The sequence below is a fragment of the Oncorhynchus masou genome, chromosome 15, assembly GCF_036934945.1.
Source record: "Oncorhynchus masou masou isolate Uvic2021 chromosome 15, UVic_Omas_1.1, whole genome shotgun sequence".
NCBI classification, from domain to species: domain Eukaryota; kingdom Metazoa; phylum Chordata; class Actinopteri; order Salmoniformes; family Salmonidae; genus Oncorhynchus; species Oncorhynchus masou.
In genome coordinates this window covers 55,542,979-55,562,636 of record NC_088226.1, presented here as the reverse complement: position 1 = coordinate 55,562,636, position 19,658 = coordinate 55,542,979, and the positions used below count along the sequence as shown (strand labels likewise).

Genomic DNA, 19,658 nt, shown 5'->3' with positions numbered 1-19,658 from the left:
GGTGCACAAACTCAAGAACTACCACTAGTATTCCTGGTCCTGGTGCATTTGGCCTAGGCACCCCAGGTCTGAGCACTCTGGCTGGTTCACAAGGCTATGCTTCCGGTGCCAATAATTTCTCCACACCTCCAATCTGCATGGAGTTCCCTCGCTTTGATGGTTCCAAGAAGATCTCAGATATCTTGAACTTTTTGAAGCAATGTGACAATTTCCTATCCGTGAGACCTATGTCAAACCCTGAGCTGATGGGGACCCTATCTAATGTTCTCAAACAAAGGACCAGCCAGGAGCTGGTGGATGGCAGAAAATAAGAAAATCACCACCTGGGTGAAGCTCAGGCGTTCCAAGTAGCATTTTTTGCCAACTGACTACTTAACAGAGGTAGAGAAGAAACTAAGAGATATGGTTCAACTTCCAACTCTGAGGGACTTTGCTTATAATTTCCGGGCATTTTGTTTGAAGTGGAAGCCTAACATCACAGAACCAGAGCTGGAGAGAAAGGTTCTCAACTGTAACCCTCGGGTGGCCGTCTGCTTCAGAGGAACAGTGGGGGTCATGAATTTCCAATATGAAGCGGTACTTGATACAAGTTGTACTTTCACCCTGATGCAGAAAAGCCTCTGGCAGAAAATCACATGTCCAGGAGAGCAGTTGTGTGAGAACCAAAGTTCTCCCCTGGCAGATGGGAAAGTGCATGGTGCTTTGGAAAAAGTTCAGCTCCTTTACAACTGGCATAACAGCATGTGGTCTTTGGAAATGTTCGTCTTAGAGGATGACCATTTGGCGTTTCCTATTATCTTGAGTCTTGACTTCCTCACCAAGACCAAAACCATAATAGACCTTGGGGAAAATAAGTGTGGGGTGTGGAATCAAAGAAAATACTTTTATTTATTTTTTCCTTTGAGGCTCAAGCCCAGTGAGGTCATACCGGGGAAACAAGAGCACGAAAATATGGAACAACAACCCAAGTACACGTTGTGGCCAAACGTTTTGAGAATTACACAAATATTAATTTCCACAAAGTTTGCTGCTTCGGTGTCTAGATATTTTTGTCGGGTGTTACTATGGAATAGTGAAGAATAATTACAAGCATTTCATGAGTGTCAAAGGCTTTTATTGACCATTACATGAAGTTGATGCAAAGAGTCAATATTTGCAGTGTTGGCCCTTCTTTTTCAAGACCTCTGCAATCCGCCCTGGCATGCTGTCAATTAACTTCTGGGCCACATCCTGACTGATGGCAGCCCATTCTTGCATAATCAATGCTTGGAGTTTGTTAGAATGTGTGGGTTTAAGTTTCCAATGGGATTAAGGTCTGGGGAGTTTCCTGGCCATGGACCCAAAATATCAATGTTTTGTTCCCCGAGCCACTTAGTTATCACTTTTGCCTTATGGCAAGGTGCTCCATCATGCTGGAAAAGGCATTGTTCGTCACCAAACTGTTCCTGGATGGTTGGGAGAAGTTGCTCTCGGAGGATGTGTTGGTACCATTCTTTATTCAGCCTTGTCCTTGTCAACACTCACACCTGTGTTAACGAGAGAATCACTGACATGTCAGCTGGTCCTTTTGTGGCAGGGCTGAAATGCAGTGGAAATGTTTTTGGGGGAATCAGTTCCTGTGCATGGCAAAGAGGAATTTTGCAATTAATTTCAATTCATCTCATCGCTCTTCATAACATTCTGGAGTATATGCAAATTGCCATCATACAAACTAAGGCAGGGAACTTTGTGAAAATTAATACTTGTGTCATTCTCAAAACCTTTGACCACGACCGTACATGGCTGTGCCTACTACACCCCCGACAATCCTAGAAGATCCAGTGTTCTGCTCTTTTCTCCAACTTGCAGTCAGAGGTTCAATTCCTCTTCCAATCACGGCCCTGTGTGTTCTGGTCGAATGGGGAACACCACGGTTGAGGCACACAAGATCTACACCAAAGACAAAGTCTCAGTCCGCTTCAGGGACTACAGAGTGTCACCCTACAAGATAAATATTATTGTAGATAAAGTGGAAGAAATGGGACAAAATCCTTGAGCCTTCACAATCTGCTTGGGCTGCTCCTGTAGTGCTGGTGGGGAAACCGGATGGTTCCCAGAGGTCCTGCACTGACTTCAGAGGGATGAATGCAAAGACGCACAAGGATGCTTATCCTTTGCCCATCATGTACAACCTCCTGGAGTCTACATGGAGCTTCTGGTTTCATTGCCCTGGATCTGAAGTCAGGGTATTGTCAAGTAGCAATGGTTGAGGAGAGAAAGGCCAAGACAGCGATCATCACTCAGATAGGCCTTTATCAGTTCAAAGCGATGCTGTTTGGGCTTAAGAACGCCGGTGCTACCTTCCAGCGCCTTATGGAGAAAGTTCTGGGGAACCTGAAAGGGCAGATCTGTTTTGTCTACATTCTGTTATATAACTGTGTTCTCTCCCAACCCAGAGCAACCTGTGAAAGACTTGGAGGCTTGTGTTCTCAATGCTTCATGACGCTAAGGTATTCAAAGACCAGCTGAAGTTCTTGAGTCACATTGTGAGAGGTGTTGAGACAGGTTCTACAGGACCTCCAAAGTCTACACATGTTTCTTGAGCTGGTAAGCCTGGTACTTCAAATTCATTCCCCACTTTGCAGATGTAGCATCCCCTCTGAATCAGCTTAAGGGAAAGGAAGTGGTCTGGAAATGGATTGAATGAGTGCCAGAACAGTTGAGCATTTGGAGCAGGCTCTTGTTAATGCACCAGTGTTGGCTCAGCCAGACCTATCGCAGACATTCCAAGTCCAAACAGATGCCAGTGATGTAGATTCTGTGTGGTCCTCACTCAACTGATGGAAGGTGGAGAAAGAGTCATTGCATATGCCTCACGGAATTAAAGTAGCTGAACGCAACTTCTCAACATCAGAAAAGGAGTGCCTCACAGTGGTGTGGGCAATCGAAAAGGGGAGGCATTATCTTGAGGGGGTTGAGTTGGATGTATTTAATGATCACTCGGCACTTACATGGGTGTTCAACAGCCCCAAAATGTTTTCCAGGCTCACACGCTGGATGTTGCGCCTTCAGGAATTCCAGTTCAGAGTGAATTACCGGAATGGGCATCAGAACATTGTTCCTGATGCTCTGTCCAGAGCAGTGGCTCCAGCAGCAAGCCAAGTAGCATACGTTGCAGGCACCACCACTCAAAGCCTCTGCATTCTTCCCACCTCTATTGCTGAGATTGCTGAAACAAAAGCTCAGGACCAAGAGGTTAGTGACCTTAGGAAGAACAAAGAAGCTTCCAGTGAGCGTCCAGGTCGGATTGGATTCGAAGTACTCCAAGGAATCCTGTACAGGAGGATCCCTGTTAAAAGGAGAAGTCAATAAATATCAACTTGTGGTAACCAAAAGGCCTGGACTCCCTTTATCTGGATTAGTTTTATGGCCTTCCACTGGCCTGCCATCTTGGATGGATGAACTCTTTTTCGCATCTTGGAGGTTGCCAGGACGTATGGGAACATGTGAAGGCCTGTACAGTTTGCCAACAATACACGCCGTCACCCACTTATGAGTCCCTCAGTATCTCATATCTGATTGTGGACCCCAATTCACAGGAACGGTTATGGAGGATATTTGTCATGGGGGGGATGACACACAAGTTCACCACAAATTACCGTCCACAAGCCAATCTTACAGAGAGAGACAATTGTACCATCAAGACTCTGACCTTTTACAAAAGAGGAAATCATCACCAGAACTGGCGTAAATGGATTTCTGAGTTCCGTTAAACCATCAACACAGCAAAACATGAAACAACCAGAAAAATCCCTGCTGAGCTTTCCATGGAGAGGAATCTCCAAGGGCCTCTGGAGAGGATGATCTCAACAGCTCCATCTCCGCACCAGCCGCCTTACAACCTCAGAGACAGCAGGCAATGGCAAAAGAAGTCAAACGGAGAGTGGGCATTTGCCTGGCCAGACAAACCAAATACTATAACACCTGCAAGAAACATGCACACTTCCTGTTGGGAGATTTGGTCTGGGTAAAGGCACGTCCACTTTCTAAAGCATCTAACTATTTCGTCCATTGCCTGTCCGGCAATGATTCTCTGTCATATGTTAAAATAATTCCATTCTGTATGGATGATAGAGATTGTGGCCTAAAAAGAGCGCTACTGCTTTAAGAAGGGCAGCCGAAAAAGGTATGAATGAGGAATTGAGGAACAGAGGGGAGGTGGGTTTTTCCAGAGCGTACCTGGGAGATGAAGACACAGGATAAACCGCATAGGCACCAGCTACAAATTGCAAGACGAGAACTGAAGCCTGCAAAACACAGTCTGTGCCTTCCTTTGTTGGGATGTATCGTTTGGCACTGGGAATGTGTTCCTGAAATGTGATTATTTCCTTGTTTGGGATGAACTAAATGGATCACAGAGAAAGTTTAATGAGTGAACATGACTTCTAAACTCCGGGGAGATCCGTCCTTTTTCCCCCTCATTGTTTTTGTGATCATCCACTGCTGGCAATCTTTTTGCTTTCTGGGGGAGAAATATTATTTAAAGACTTAACTGAACTGAATTATCTAAAGGGGATCAAAAAGGGGAAATGAAGAACAGACTTATAAATTAATCATTTCCTGGTTGGGCGAAACTCAATAGGCTTTTATTATTCATTGTGTTTACTTGATAGCTATTTGTGTAGGTAGCTAGCTAGAACAAAGTGTTAATAGGATTTTAAAAATAATTTAAAAGATTTAAAAGCAAAACAAATAAAAGTTGTCCAGTAGGCATCTACAGAGGGAGCTAAGAGCTGTGTTGTCATTTGTCATTTCCCATCTGAACTTTAGTTTAACCAAAATAAGGTTATTGGGTCATTGAGATGGTTATTGAATATTTGGGTGTGTTTGCTAAAATTATGCATTTAAATTATAGTATTTGTGGGGGTTATTTTGTTATCCTTTTATTTCTGAAGCATATCATTTGTGTTGAAGATAGGTGTTTTGTCAATTAAATGATATGGATTTTTAAAAAAACAACACAAACCCTATGTTCCGTTGTTTTTCTTGCTATAAACCCTCCTTAAAAAGTCTATTAAGTGTGATTGTTATACATTACACAACTGGTGTGTCTGATCCTGAATGCTGATTGGTTAAAACCACATTCCAGCCAATGTCTATTCCACAAGTTACCAACGGCTAAATCTGTGAGGTTAAGATGCTAATTTACTCTGTTCCATTGGACTGCACAATCCACTGTCTCATCAGCCCAGCCAGGCAATTTTTATTGATCAATGAAGTCACTGATTAGTTAGGAACTTCCCTCACCTGGTTGTCTAGGTCTAAATTGTTTGACACCCCTCATCTATACATACACTAGGCCACTGTTAAAGTATTTAATAGCAACAGAGTCAAAGTATTTATAATAGAAGATAACAAGTTAAAGATATTCAGAGACAAAAGGACGTTGGACTATTATGTAGGGGAAAAGCCAAAGAAAGAGATGATTGTGTAATGACAGATAGGGTGAGTGTTGTTCTTTCTCTTACCTCGTAGATGTTGGGGTGCCACATCTTGGTGAGGAAGCGGAAGGCCGGAGGAGAGTAGGGATAGTCGATGGGGAACTTGATCTGAGCCTGAGAGAAGACGAGCACACTAATTAGTGATGCAAGAGGCAGAGGCCAGCTGAATAAGGTGTAAGAGTATAACTCTGGTCAAATATCTAGTCATAACTACTTTATTTAGGCCCGTCTTAGCTTGGTACCAGATCAGCATGCTTTAGTCAACTCCTCTATCACTGTCATGCCATAGACATTGGAGTCGAGGCTATGGGTAATTTCTATTCAAAACGACAGATGAGCACCAACATGTGCTCAGTTTTGAAATGTATAGGATTGGCCTGAGTAGGTGGGGCGGGGCCAAGTGCAAGTGGATCTTTCCAAATTCAACAGACATGCATTGCATTAACCAGCCTGATAATAGCTCATTTTCAATTTGATAAAATGTCTCTATTCTGAATAGAATAGGAATGGAGTTACAGGCCTACTCAGGCTGGTTATAGGTCGACTATCACATTCAACCTATACCGTAATAGACCATATAGCCCATCTATCAGAAACGGGTAATTTGGTTCCATTTCAACATATTTATTAGTGAAACCAAAGTGCTCTAACATATATAAATGAAATCCAATAGCCTAGTACACACACACCAAACTTTTTCAAAAATGTTCAAATCAAAAGGCTATTGCACAGAAAAACATAGTCGGGTGCATTGAAATTCAGAACTGCTGGAAAGAAACATAATAAACTAAAGCACTGATCATTGGGAACGAGATCAGAATGACTGCTAAGGCTTGATCCATAAATGAAATAGGTAGCCTACAAAAACAATCCATATGTTCTAATCAAAAAGCCTGACTAATATGTCATCAATAACGCAGCCACATCCAGAGTCCCCGGTGCTGAAACATTCAGGAAAAAAAGATGGTTTATTTCATTTTTTAAAGCTCCGACGAAGGCTAAGAGAATTAGAAACACTTTTCAGTGAGAAAACAGAACCCCCCCCAAAAGACTTCTGTTTTCAATGATGTAGCCTACAATGCAATACTCATAATCATTTTAAGGAAAATAAAAACGACTAATCCGGGTGTACACTACATGACTTCAGCCCCGATTTAGCTGTCCCATTCCCAGAGCAGTTTTTGAAATCTTCACCAACCCTCATCTTAATGTGACAGAGTCAGAGACACAATCTGAGGAGAAGGGTCCAACTGCAGCCTGCAATTCGGGGTGTTCAAACACCTCTTTATACATCTATTTGTACATTTTTAAGCTACGACTCCAGTACATAGGCGGGAGGCAGGGGCACACCAGTACAGTAGATGGCAGTAATGCACCATAAAGTTGGAGGCCAACCACCAATAAACCCCACAGAAGAAGAGGTGGCTAGTACATACCAGTAGTATCCTTCACCCCCCATCCCCACAGCATTCATGTGGAATGAAAATGTATCTTATCATTTCTATCGATCTGCATGGCATGTGAAACAGATTGTAAATTTAAAATAATGTCTTCTTATCTCAAAATCATTGTCATATGGTTAATCAAAATTCTATCCAAATCTAAATAAAAATGATAAACCTAAAAAGTAACTTCTGTTGCTATTGCCAACTATGTGAAGAGCCTCCATAAAGGCAACAAATAAAAACATTGTAGCCTGCAGGTAAAACGAACTTGAAACATTGTATCAACTATTTAACTGGGTTCTGCCCAAAGCTTGCACTAGTAAACTTTCAACATTGTATAAAATATTCTGGGCCCTAAGTCCCGGCACTTCAAATGTTCTACTGCTTGAGCTTCTGTTCCACTTATAGAATATTAGCTCAAAAGTATTGTGGCGAGGGCCTCCCGAGTGGCGCAGTGGTTTAAGGCACGATGTCCGTATTATGGGAGGGTTTGGCCGGCAGGAATGTCCTTGTCCCATCGTGGACTAGCAATTCCAATAGCAGGCCGAGCGAAGTGCATGCTGACACGGTCACCAGGTGCACAGTGTTTCTTCCGACACATTGGTGTGGCTGGCATCCAGGTTAAGTGGGCATTGTGTGAAGAAGCAGTGCGGCTTGGTTGGGTTATGTTTCGGAGGACGCACGGCTCTCAACCTTCGCCTCTCCCGAGTCCATACGGGAGTTGCAGCGATGAGACAAGACTGTAACTACTAATTGGATACCACAAAATTGGGGAGAAAATGGGGTATACATTTATTTATTTTTTAATATATATTTTTTACATTAAATAAGTATTGTGGTGCTCCTGCACCTAAATATAAACAGTACCAGAACCTATTTCAGTCCAAGTCAAGCAGCCTATTTTATGACGTTTCCACTGGATCAGAGCATTACATTTTTCCCTTTCACTCTGAGTGGTTGTCGAAAGGAAGAGAGCTCGAAAGATGTTTACTTTGAGGAACTATTGTAATTCTCAATGGATGTAAAAACAGATTTTGTTTGCTTGCAGTTTGAGGTGAAGAAAACATGACTTTGAGTGGTGGTGTGTTAAGCCAATCAGAAATACTATCAGATCCCCAAATGGGCACATTTATATGCCTACATTTGCAAGCAGGCCAGGTAGGACCTCTTCTATGTGTGCGCATCTTTACTCAACATTGTCTTTTGTTTGCAGTGCTCCTGTCAATGACTAAATTGACAGAACGGATGGAATTAAATAAACCAAAACTTGTTTCTCACAAATGTAACATAGGTTGTGCACTCCTCAAACAATGTGTCCACTCTGTGTCCACTGGTGAAATATGTAATGGGGAATTGATCTACATTAAACAATCAAACGCAAACAACTCCCACAACGAAGTTATGAAACAATGAATGTGCACAAATTGGCAGGAGAGAGCGCATTCTGGAGAGAGAAGTGTATTGTGCATCTGGGAGCATGGTCAATCCGACATCTGCATTGGCCATGCGGCATTTACAGTGATATGGTGATGTGGTACAGAGCACGATTTGGCCTCTGCAATTGATACACCCTCCATATGAAGCCTCAGACCACATTGTAGAATCAAGCATACATTGGCTTTTAGTCTAGACCTCCGCAATGGATAAGTTCACAGAGTGGCGCATGCATATATCTCGTCGACCAACAGCAATCGACCAGTGGACTAATTGGGGTCAACCAGGTTAGTCTCGATAATAACTTATTTTTCAAGAGGGAGGGGTAGAACATGTAAGGGGTGGGGGTTGTGCAAACTCCACACAAGCCTTCGCCGACATTAGACCATTACTTGTGGCCTACTGCTGATTGCATTTGTACGAGCCCTTAGTGACTATCAAATTGAACAGGGGGATGTTGCCATATCTACCAGGCCCATACAACATCAAGCCCAGAGTGGAAAGCCTGACAGGCCTAATAGAGTCCTGTTAGCTTGTAAAAGTCTGGGGCAATGCCTCCAAACTGGCTAGGGTCCAGAATGACTGGGGTTCACGTACACACTCCACATACAGACAGAGACAGGGACAACAGCCTTGCAGCTTACATACCAGCCTAGCTCCAGCTAGCATAGCACTCGGTGAGGGTGCTGAGGCCAGTGGAAACATAGAGGGATATTTAAGCCCCGTAATGTGAGCTCTGAGTGCAATATATAAAAGCAAGTGGCTTATTAAAGCAGGAAGAGGAGTCCCTGTAAGATGGTAATGGTATAACACTCTAGAGGAGATCTGCATGGAGGAATGGGCCAAAATACCAGCAACAGTGTGGGAAAACCTTGTGAAGACGTACAGAAAACATTTGATGAAAATTACAGGCCTCTTATCTTTTTAAGTGGGAGAACTTGCACAATTGGTGGCTGACTAAATACTTTTTTGCCCGACTGTATATGCTACTACATCTTCGGTCTGAAATGGGTAATCGAAAGGGAGATAAGGGAAACAGAAAACAGAAAGTAGGGTCTATCCTCCATAGAGAGCACTGACACTCACAATGCCCATGACAGGCAGGCTGCACTCACAGGCAGAGATGGGGGAGGGAAACTTTCCATGGCAGCAGAGAAAACCCTGACCTGTCTACAAAACTGACACCAAGCCCAGAGGGATGAGAGGAGAGGGGGGAAACAGTGGAGTATGACTGGGCTTAAAAAGCTAGCCTTGCTCATTTTTTCTGCTGCACCCTGCCTACCTCATCAAGTACATCCCAAGGAGGAGACAAACAAGAGGTTCAGAATAGGGATATTAGCTCCATTTCCCTACCAAATTCTGAACTCTACACAAACACACTCAAATATCCCCCCCATGCCCGTGAGGCTTGACTGTCTCTAATCACATAGTAAGTACATGCAACATACACGCCCCTGAACTTAGCTCCTCATTGCACACTACACCAAGCCTCTCCTCCCCTGGCTGCACCCCACCGAGCCTCTCCTCTCCTCTCCCGGCTGCACCCCACCTCGCCTCTCCTCTCCCGGCTGCACCCCACCTCGCCTCTCCTCTCCCGGCTGCACCCCACCTCGCCTCTCCTCTCCCGGCTGCATCCCACCTCGCCTCTCCTCTCCCGGCTGCACCCCACCTCGCCTCTCCTCTCCCGGCTGCACCCCACCTCGCCTCTCCTCTCCTCTCCTCTCCCGGCTGCACCCCACCTCGCCTCTCCTCTCCTCCCCGGCTGCACCCCACCTCGCCTCTCCTCTCCTCCCCCGGCTGCACCCCACCTCGCCTCTCCTCTCCTCCCCCGGCTGCACCCCACCGAGCCTCTCCTCTCCTCCCCCGGCTGCATCCCACCGAGCCTCTCCTCTCCTCCCCTCCCCCGGCTGCATCCCACCGAGCCTCTCCTCTCCTCCCCTCCCCCGGATGCACCCCACCGAGCCTCTCCTCTCCTCCCCCGGCTGCACCCCACCTCGCCTCTCCTCTCCCGGCTGCACCCCACCTCGCCTCTCCTCTCCCGGCTGCACCCCACCTCGCCTCTCCTCTCCCGGCTGCACCCCACCTCGCCTCTCCTCTCCTCTCCCGGCTGCACCCCACCTCGCCTCTCCTCTCCTCCCCGGCTGCACCCCACCTCGCCTCTCCTCTCCTCCCCCGGCTGCACCCCACCTCGCCTCTCCTCTCCTCCCCCGGCTGCACCCCACCTCGCCTCTCCTCTCCTCCCCCGGCTGCATCCCACCGAGCCTCTCCTCTCCTCCCCCGGCTGCATCCCACCGAGCCTCTCCTCTCCTCCCCGGCTGCATCCCACCGAGCCTCTCCTCTCCTCTCCTCCTCCCCCGGCTGCATCCCACCGAGCCTCTCCTCTCCTCTCCTCCCCCGGCTGCATCCCACCGAGCCTCTCCTCGCCTCTCCTCCCCCGGCTGCATCCCACCGAGCCTCTCCTCTCCTCCCCCGGCTGCATCCCACCGAGCCTCTCCTCCCCTCCCCCGGCTGCATCCCACCGAGCCTCTCCTCTCCTCCCCTCCCCGGCTGCATCCCACCGAGCCTCTCCTCTCCTCCCCTCCCCCGGCTGCATCCCACCGAGCCTCTCCTCCCCCGGCTGCATCCCACCGAGCCTCTCCTCCCCCGGCTGCATCCCACCGAGCCTCTCCTCCCCCGGCTGCATCCCACCGAGCCTCTCCTCCCCCGGCTGCATCCCACCGAGCCTCTCCTCCCCGGCTGCATCCCACCGAGCCTCTCCTCCCCGGCTGCATCCCACCGAGCCTCTCCTCCCCCGGCTGCATCCCACCGAGCCTCTCCTCCCCGGCTGCATCCCACCGAGCCTCTCCTCCCCCGGCTGCATCCCACCGAGCCTCTCCTCCCCCGGCTGCATCCCACCGAGCCTCTCCTCTCCCGGCTGCATCCCACCAAGCCTCTCCTCCCCGGCTGCATCCCACCAAGCCTCTCCTCCCCCGGCTGCATCCCACGAAGCCTCTCCTCTCCCGGCTGCATCCCACCAAGCCTCTCCTCTCATGGCTGCATCCCACCAAGCCTCTCCTCCCCCGGCTGCATCCCACCAAGCCTCTCCTCCCCTGGCTGCATCTCACCAAGCCTCTCCTCTCCTAGCTGCTCAGCTCCATGTTTCTCTGAAGTGAGGCTCTCCTGAGAGCCCTGTGGAAACAAGCGGCAGCTGCTTTTATGTATCACCTAGTAACAGGTACAGAACTGGAAGGATGTGTTGCTGCTTCAGTCAGCCAGGCAGACAGGAGGAGGAGTAAGAGAGGCTGGCACAGGAAGAACAGGATCTAGAGCAGAACTGCAAGGCTCAGCATCAACCTTGTAACCTACCTAGACCCATCTTTCTTGGATGGTGACCTAAAAACACATGTGGCGAAGCCAGTCAGAGAGAACACACCCTGTGAAGGTAGGCTGGAATCAGGGAAAAGTAAACCAGGTCAGCTAAAGCAGCATTAACCCTCACAGAACTAATCATTCTGTTCTTCTCCCAATGCACCACCTTCCCCGTCTGCCGACACCATTCTACCAGTTCCCAAGCTTGCTGTCGCTCGCTCTCAGATTGTCTCACTCTTATTACCTCTATCCTGGATGCTCTACAGAGTGTGAATGAAAAGAGGAACATGCGCTTGAGAACAGTGGTGCACCCCACACGTCTTTGTAGACTAAAATGTGATAGAGGTGCTTTAGATGATCCTACCCAGACACACCAGGGTCCTGCCTCATTTAACAGAACCCTTTTAGTATGGGGGAGGAGAAATACAGTCACTAGTACACGCGACACCAGAACTACTGTCAAGACTGAAGGGCGGTCCACTTCACATATGCAATTAGCCTAATTACAAGCTACCAACCAACTTGACACGATGACGAGAGGGCCTGTCAAAACCCAGACCCTTAGTACTGTAAAAAGACAATGCAGCAATGCTGTACACAACTGTAATGGCTCTAGTATAAGGTTCACTGGGACATAAGAGGACTGAATTAGCTGTGGACCAAAACACCAATCATTATTTAAAACTTTCTGACACAAAGCATTACTTGTGGGCCTATTTCCCATGGAAGTAGGCTACATGAGCAATTTATCCATGTAGGGAAAACATTGGATGTGCAAGTGCTTTGCATTCAACTTGATCCAGTCAAGGAATATCTGGAGATATGCTAAACTAGCCCAAACATTTGCCTATTTCTGAAATAAACAAAAGCTGAAACAGGCTGCCTATCAATGGAGCTCTGTTCTCTTAGTAGGATATCACCCCCAGGCTTGGAACATGTAAGCACACGATCATAATTAGGCTGACTGTTGGAACGAGTACTGTAGGACTACCTCTGCATGGGCCCCCTTTTCTAATGGCAGGCTCGCTCTTCACAGGGCCCCCAGGGGCACCAGCTCGAGCAGGGCCAGGAACAGCACTGCCTCTCTCTCCTTCTCCCAGCTCTCATTTCTGTGTGCGAGCCAGGCAGCCAGGGGGGGGGAAACATGACTCCATCGGCCAAGGCAGAACAGCCCAGCCCTGCGCAGGCCGCCTCCATCTCTGACCAGCCTAAGGCCACCAGACTGCCACAGCCAGGTGTTGAATGAGTGTCTGTCAACTGACTGTCAATGCAGCGGCCACACATTACGTTGAAGGCAATTACTGTGCTCTCTAGCTTGCGGTTCACGGACATAACCAAGTGGTCATTAATTGTGTTGTGCAAAAATGTACATTTTGAAATACACCATTCGTGGCAGAAATCTCATAGTTGAAATAGAATATGACCTTGTGGTTGAAGAAGTATGTATGTCACCAAAAGACAGTACAGTATGAAGATTATCAGAAACTGCTACTCCAATAGAAATCCCTGATCACAGTTGTAGGTGACGTTGGCTAGCTAAGCTCATGCGCTGAAACACGTAATCGTGTCTAACGGTCATCTCGCGCTGAATTGCGCATGTGCAGGCCGTCAAATCAAAGGCATTCCTTTGCTATAAAGTAATTTTGGATAAAAATAAAATGTGTCCATTCGTCACGTTCACGATGTTGGAGTAATAACATGTTCAAATATTTAAGACATAAGCTCGAATCTTAGTTTTTAATTTTCTTAATCTAAAAGCACAACCTAAGGAATAACGTTTCACTTCCCTCACTGCCTCCTCGAACCACAAACTCTGGCCTGGTCTGCTTTGAGAGCGTTCCTGGAAGTCTTGCGATGTTGCATCTCTGGGTTTAGAAACTCTATGACATCACTTAAAGGAAGTAGGGGAGCAAAAGCTATTCCTTGTCATGACAGCCTTTGAACTCAAGCAAAACAATATGAACATCTTAAAGCTGAAGGCTCTGTTGTTGAAAGAAAAACAAGAGGGCTGTCTTTGGCCTACTCTGCTTGAGGGATGTGATGTTGACGATAAGCGTAAAAGGGCTGGCTGGCACAGTGGAAGGTTGCCAGGGACAGCTAAGCTAATAGGATTGCTGGTGTGTTAATGAAGGGAAGACAATGAAGTCCCCAAGATGAAGAGAGCGAACATGAGAGGGCAGGAACAGACTGGGTCTTGATGGACAGAGCAGAGCTCCCCTGAGCTTGAGGGAAAGTCAGTACTACCAGCCCAGGCAGCAGTGATTCTGCCCTCTGGCCCTGACAGAACCAATTCTCTGGGCAGGTGACTTGGGTCCTCGGCCCATGTCCCAGGGACAGGGTCAACCCGTGCGGGGATGCAGTGTTGATGCCAGTGTCACTCAGCATTAGGATACAGACCCTGGGCTGACCGAGCTGACCAGGAAAGGCAGCCTCTCAGGCCCTAGCACTGCTGAGGACACAGCTAGTGAGAACAGGGTAGTTGTGTGTGAGTGTGAGATCCAGCAAAGAGTGTTGGCAATGGGCAAATATTTAAATGAATGCAGAACTTGGCTGAATGTCTACACATTGGCAATGAATGAGATGAGTTCCCTCCATACAAATGTCAAGTGCATTGAGCATTTGGAAAAGCAGTTTGTTACTTCCACTTTATTCCTTACTGTGTTCTATTTTAGTGTTGTTTGCAGACCTACACTATATGACCAGAAGTATGTGGACAACTGCTCGTCGAACATCTCGAACAAATCATGGGCATTAATATGGAGTTGGTCCCCCCTTTGCTGCTATAACAGCTTCCACTTTTCTGGGAAGGCTTTCCACTAGACGTTGGAATATTGCTGCAGGGACTTGCTTCCTTCAGCCACTAGAGCATTAGTGAGGTCGGGCACTGATGTTGGACGATTAGGCCTGGCTTGCAGTCGGCATTCCAATTCTTCCCAAAGGTGTTCAATGGAGTTGAGGTCAGGGCTCTTTGCAGGCAGTCAAGTTCTTTCACACCGATCTTGACAAACCATTTCTGTATGGACCTGGCTTTGTGCACAGGGGCATCGTCATGCTGAACAGGAAAGGGCCTTCCCCAAACTGTTGCCCCAAAATTAGAAGCACAGAATTGTCTACAATACCATTGTATGAAGCAGCATTAAGATTTCCCTTCACTGGAACTAAGGGCCTTAGCCCAAACCATGAAAAACAGCCCCAGACCATTACTCCACCAAACCTTAGAGACGGCACTATGCATTCGGGCAGGTAGGGTTCTCCTGGCATCCGCCAAACCCAGATTCGTCTGTCAGATTGCCAGATGGTGAAGAAAGAGAAAGTCCAATGGTGGTGAGCTTTACCCCACTTCAGCCGACGCTTGGCATTATGCATGGTGATCTTAGGATTGTGTGCGGCTGCTCCGCCATGGAAACCCACTTTATGAAGCTCCTGACAAACAGTTATTGTGCTGACGTTGCTTCCAGAGGCAGTTTGAAACTTGGTAGTGAGTGTTGCAACCTAGAACAGATGATTTGTACACCCTACAGCACTCTGCGGTCCTGTTCTGTGAGCTTGTGTGGCCTACCACTTCACGGCTGAGCTGTTGTTGCCCCTAGATGTTTCCACTTCATTTTACATTTACATTTAAGTCATTTAGCAGACGCTCTTATCCAGAGCGACTTACAAATTGGTATAATAACAGCACTTACAGTTAACCGAGGCAGCTCTAACACGGAAGAAATTTGATGAACTGCCTTGTTGGAACGGTGGCATCCTATGACGGTGCCACATTGACAGTGATTGAGCTCTTCTGTAAGGTCATTCTACGTCAATGTTTGTCTATGGAGATTGCATGGCGGTGTGCTCGATTTTATACACCTGTCAGCATCGGGTGTGGCTGAAATAGACGAATCCACTCATTTGAAGGGGTGTCCACATACACTATATATACAAAAGTACCATCAATATTTTCTTTGGTCTGGTGACACATTCAGAGGAGTTACACCCTGATGTAAATGTTTTTCTCCGGTATTGAATAGGCATACGTCATTGTTTGACTGACTCTTTTCAATAAATAAGTAAAAGCAGCACGTAACAGAGGCTTTGTCTAACCTGTGTAGATAGGGAGGGTCTTAGAACAGGGAAACTGGTTTGTTGGAGACGTTTGTTAGAAGGAACAATGAGTCACAGGCCTGCTGTGCATTTCACAGCCAAGCTGTGCATTCCTGGGCCAACAATGCTTGTACATAGCACCCACAATGCAAATGTTCCTAGCTAACACAGTGCTGGGTTAACCTACTGCGCCGCTCAGAAAAGCCTGGAAGCCTAAACAGGTCTCTGAATAACTGGGATCTTTAACTGAGCTGAAATAGATCAGCAGAATGTATCACAAATTTGTCATTTGGAAACACTACCTCTGACTGATGCAATCAGGTGCAACAACCCTAACTGAACAATAGTGGCGTACCTAGGAGACCGTCATTAGTCTAGGTTATCTTTATTCACAAACCTTCATTCAGAAAGAGTTCACATTTACAACATAGGCCTACTACTGTAGTTTTAAAAAAAATACATGAAAAAAAGCACTTTGCCCGACCTACTTCCAGTGGTTGAAAAACTACCCAATTCTCATACTTGAGTAAAAGTAAAGACAGCTTAATAGAAAATGACTAAAGTAAAAGTGAAAGTCAACCAGTAAAATACTACTTGAGTAAAAGTCTAAAAGTATTTGGTTTTAAATATACTTAAGTATCAAAAGTAAATGTAATTGCTAAAATGTACTCAAGTATCAAATGTAAAAGTAATTCAAATTCCTTATATTAAGCAATTTTCTTGTTTTTATTTATTTCATAAATGTTTTCGTTATTTACAGAGAACAAGGGGCACGCTCCATATGAAGCCTTAGTGTTTAGTGAGTCCGCCAGATCAGAAGCAATAGGGATGACGACCAGGGCTGTTCTCTTGATAAGTGCATGAATTTGACAAGTTTCCTGTCCTGCGCAGCATTCAAAATGTTAAATACTTTTGGGTGTCGGGGAAAATGTATGGAGTGAAATAAAAGTAAAAGTTGACAAAAATAAAAATAGTATACTTCAGAAATCTACTTAAGTAGTACTTTAAAGTATTTTTTACTTAAGTACTTTACACCACTGCCTACTTTGATGCCTGTTTATCGTTGTAACGAGAGCGCTTGCCCTATATCAGGAAGGAAAATGTTCACCATCTTCAACAGTTATGCAAATATAGGCTAAAATAAAACAGAACAAAAATATAAATGCAACATGTAAAGTGTTGGTCCCATGTTTCACGAGCTGAAATAAAAGGCGCCAGACGTTTGCCATATGCACAAAAAGCTTTTTTCTCAAATTTTGTGCACAAATGTGTTTACATCCCTGATAGTGAGCATTTCTCATTTGCCAAGATAATTAATCCACCTGACAGGCCTGGCATATCAAGAAGCAGATTAAAAAGCATGATCACGTGTACACCTTGTGCTGGGGACAATGAAATGCCACTCTAAAATGTGCAGTTTTGTCACAAAACACAATGCTGCAGATGTCAAGTTGAGGGAGCATGCAATTGGCATGCTGACTGCAGGCATGTCCACCAGAGTTGTTGCCAGATAATTTAATGTTAATTTCTCTACCATAAGCCGCCTCCGACGTCGTTTGAGAATTTGGCAATACGTCCAAGCGGCCTCACAACCGCAAACCACATGTAACCACACTAGCCCAGGACCTCCACATAAATCTTCACCTGCGGGATCATCTGAGACCAGTCATCCGAAGTCTGATGAAACTGTGGGTTTGCACAACCAAAGAATTTCTGTACAAACTGTCAGAAACCGTCTCAGTGAAGCTCATCTGCGTGCTCATCGTCCTTACCAGGGTCTTGACTTGACTGCAGTTCAGCGTCATAACAGACTTTAGTGGGCAAATGTGCTCTTCACAGATGAATCCCGGTTTTAACAGTACAGGGTAGATGGCAGACTGCGTGTATGGAGTTGTGTGGGAATTCGGTTTGGTGTTGTCAACATTGTCACCAGACTGCCCCGTGGTGGGGTTATGGTATGGGCTTGCATAAGCTACGGACACCGAACACAATTGCATTTTATCTATGGCAATTTGACTGCACAGAGATAACGTGACGAGATTTACATTTAAGTCATTTAGGAGACGCTCTTATCCAGAGCGACTTACAAATTGGTGAATTCACCTTCTGACATCAGTGGAACAGCCACTTTACAATAGTGCATCTAAATCATTTAAGGGGGGGTGAGAAGGATTGCTTTATCCTATCCTAGGTATTCCTTGAAGAGGTGAGATCCTGAGGTCGATTGTCGTGCCATTCATCACCTCAAGTCAGCATGATAATGCACGGCCCCATGTCACAAGGATCTGTACACAATTCCTGGAAGCTGAAAAATATCCCAGTTCTTTCATGGCCTGCATAATCACCAGACATGTCATCCATTGAGCATGTTTGGGATGCTGTGGACCGACGTGTACAACAGTGTGTTCCAGTTCCCACCAAAATATCCAGCAACTTCGCACAGCCATTGAAGTGGAGTGGGACAACAGTCACACTCAACAGCCTGACCAACTCCATGCGATATATGTATATGGCCTCCTTATAGTTATGTCATTTATATATACATTTAGTCAATACTTTCTTAACTCTATTTCTTGAACTGCATTGTTGGTTAAGGGCTTGTAAGTAAACATTTCACGGTAAGGTTATATTATATATAGATATATATATATATACACACACACACACACACATATATATATACACACACACACACACACATATATATACACACACACCCCTGTTGCATTTGACAAATAACCTTTTGATTTGAAGGAGATGTGTCATGCTACATAAGGCAAATGGGTCACACCAGATACTGACTAGTTCTGATCAACACCCCTACTTTTTATTTTATATCTGTGATCAACGGGTGCAGATATGTACTACCAGTCATGTGCAATCAATAGATTAGATGCCGAATGTATTTAATTGACTGATTTCCTTATATGAACTGTAATTTAGTAAAATTGTAGACATTATGCATGTTGCTTTTATATTTTTCTTCAGTGTACTTTCTGAGCTAGGCAAGTTATGAAGAGGTCTAACCTATGCACTTCCCTCTGTAAGCTTCACCACCCCCTGTTGCCGGGCAAAACAGAGGACATGAGCCTTCTTTTACACAAAGGTCTTAGGCAGGCTAAACAATACCCTTACTCACAAATAAAATACTTAAACTGCAGTAAGTTAGTGACAGCATAACTGCAGTGTACTGCACTTGAACTGCAGTTATACCAAATATACCGGTAACTAACCTAAAATACCTCATCTGCGTCATTTCCAATGGGAGTAAATTTAGTATAGTGGGCAGAACAAGCAAGGAGGTGGGCAGAGTACGAGCTAGCGAGATCCTATTGGCATGTTTTAGCATGCATTTGCATATATCTGTTAGGGAACGTCTTCTCTGTGAATTGCGTGTGTGCAATAACTCAATTGACCCTTGCACTCCTAAACAACACAATTTTTTTAAACTTTGGCAAAGTTTACAAAACTTATTGCACAGCGTTTGTAACAGATTCTGGTTTACGGAAAATAAACTTGCATTGAGATCTAATGTTTCATCAATGAGAAAATTTGCAGAATGTCAGAAAAGTTTTTATCTAGCTCCATCTTCTCTCTTATGTGGCTGGCAGGTAGCCCATCGGTTAGAGAATTGGGTCAGTAACCGAAAGGTCGCTAGTTCGAAGCCCCTATCTGCCTTTGAGCAAGGCACATAACCCTAATTGCATCACAGTCACTGTTTGAAATGGCAGACACTGGCAATGACCCAACTCTCTGAGGGATACGCAAAAAAATATATTTCCAATTTACACACGTGTACATGTGTGAAATCAGACAAAGAATTATTATTATCCCACTTACTGCCACTGGACTTCCTCTCATCACC

General features: G+C 45.7%; 1 protein-coding gene across 1 annotated transcript in view; it reads right to left on the bottom strand.

The window, feature by feature from the left end:
• Window positions 1–19,658, bottom strand: part of LOC135556495 (ubiquitin-conjugating enzyme E2 R2-like) — a 36,167-nt gene that overhangs the window by 12,964 nt on the left and 3,545 nt on the right. The window contains exon 2 of the mRNA XM_064989740.1: window positions 5,508–5,594. Within this exon, the coding sequence (XP_064845812.1) occupies window positions 5,508–5,594 (87 nt within the window). The remainder of the gene's footprint in view (window positions 1–5,507; window positions 5,595–19,658) is intronic.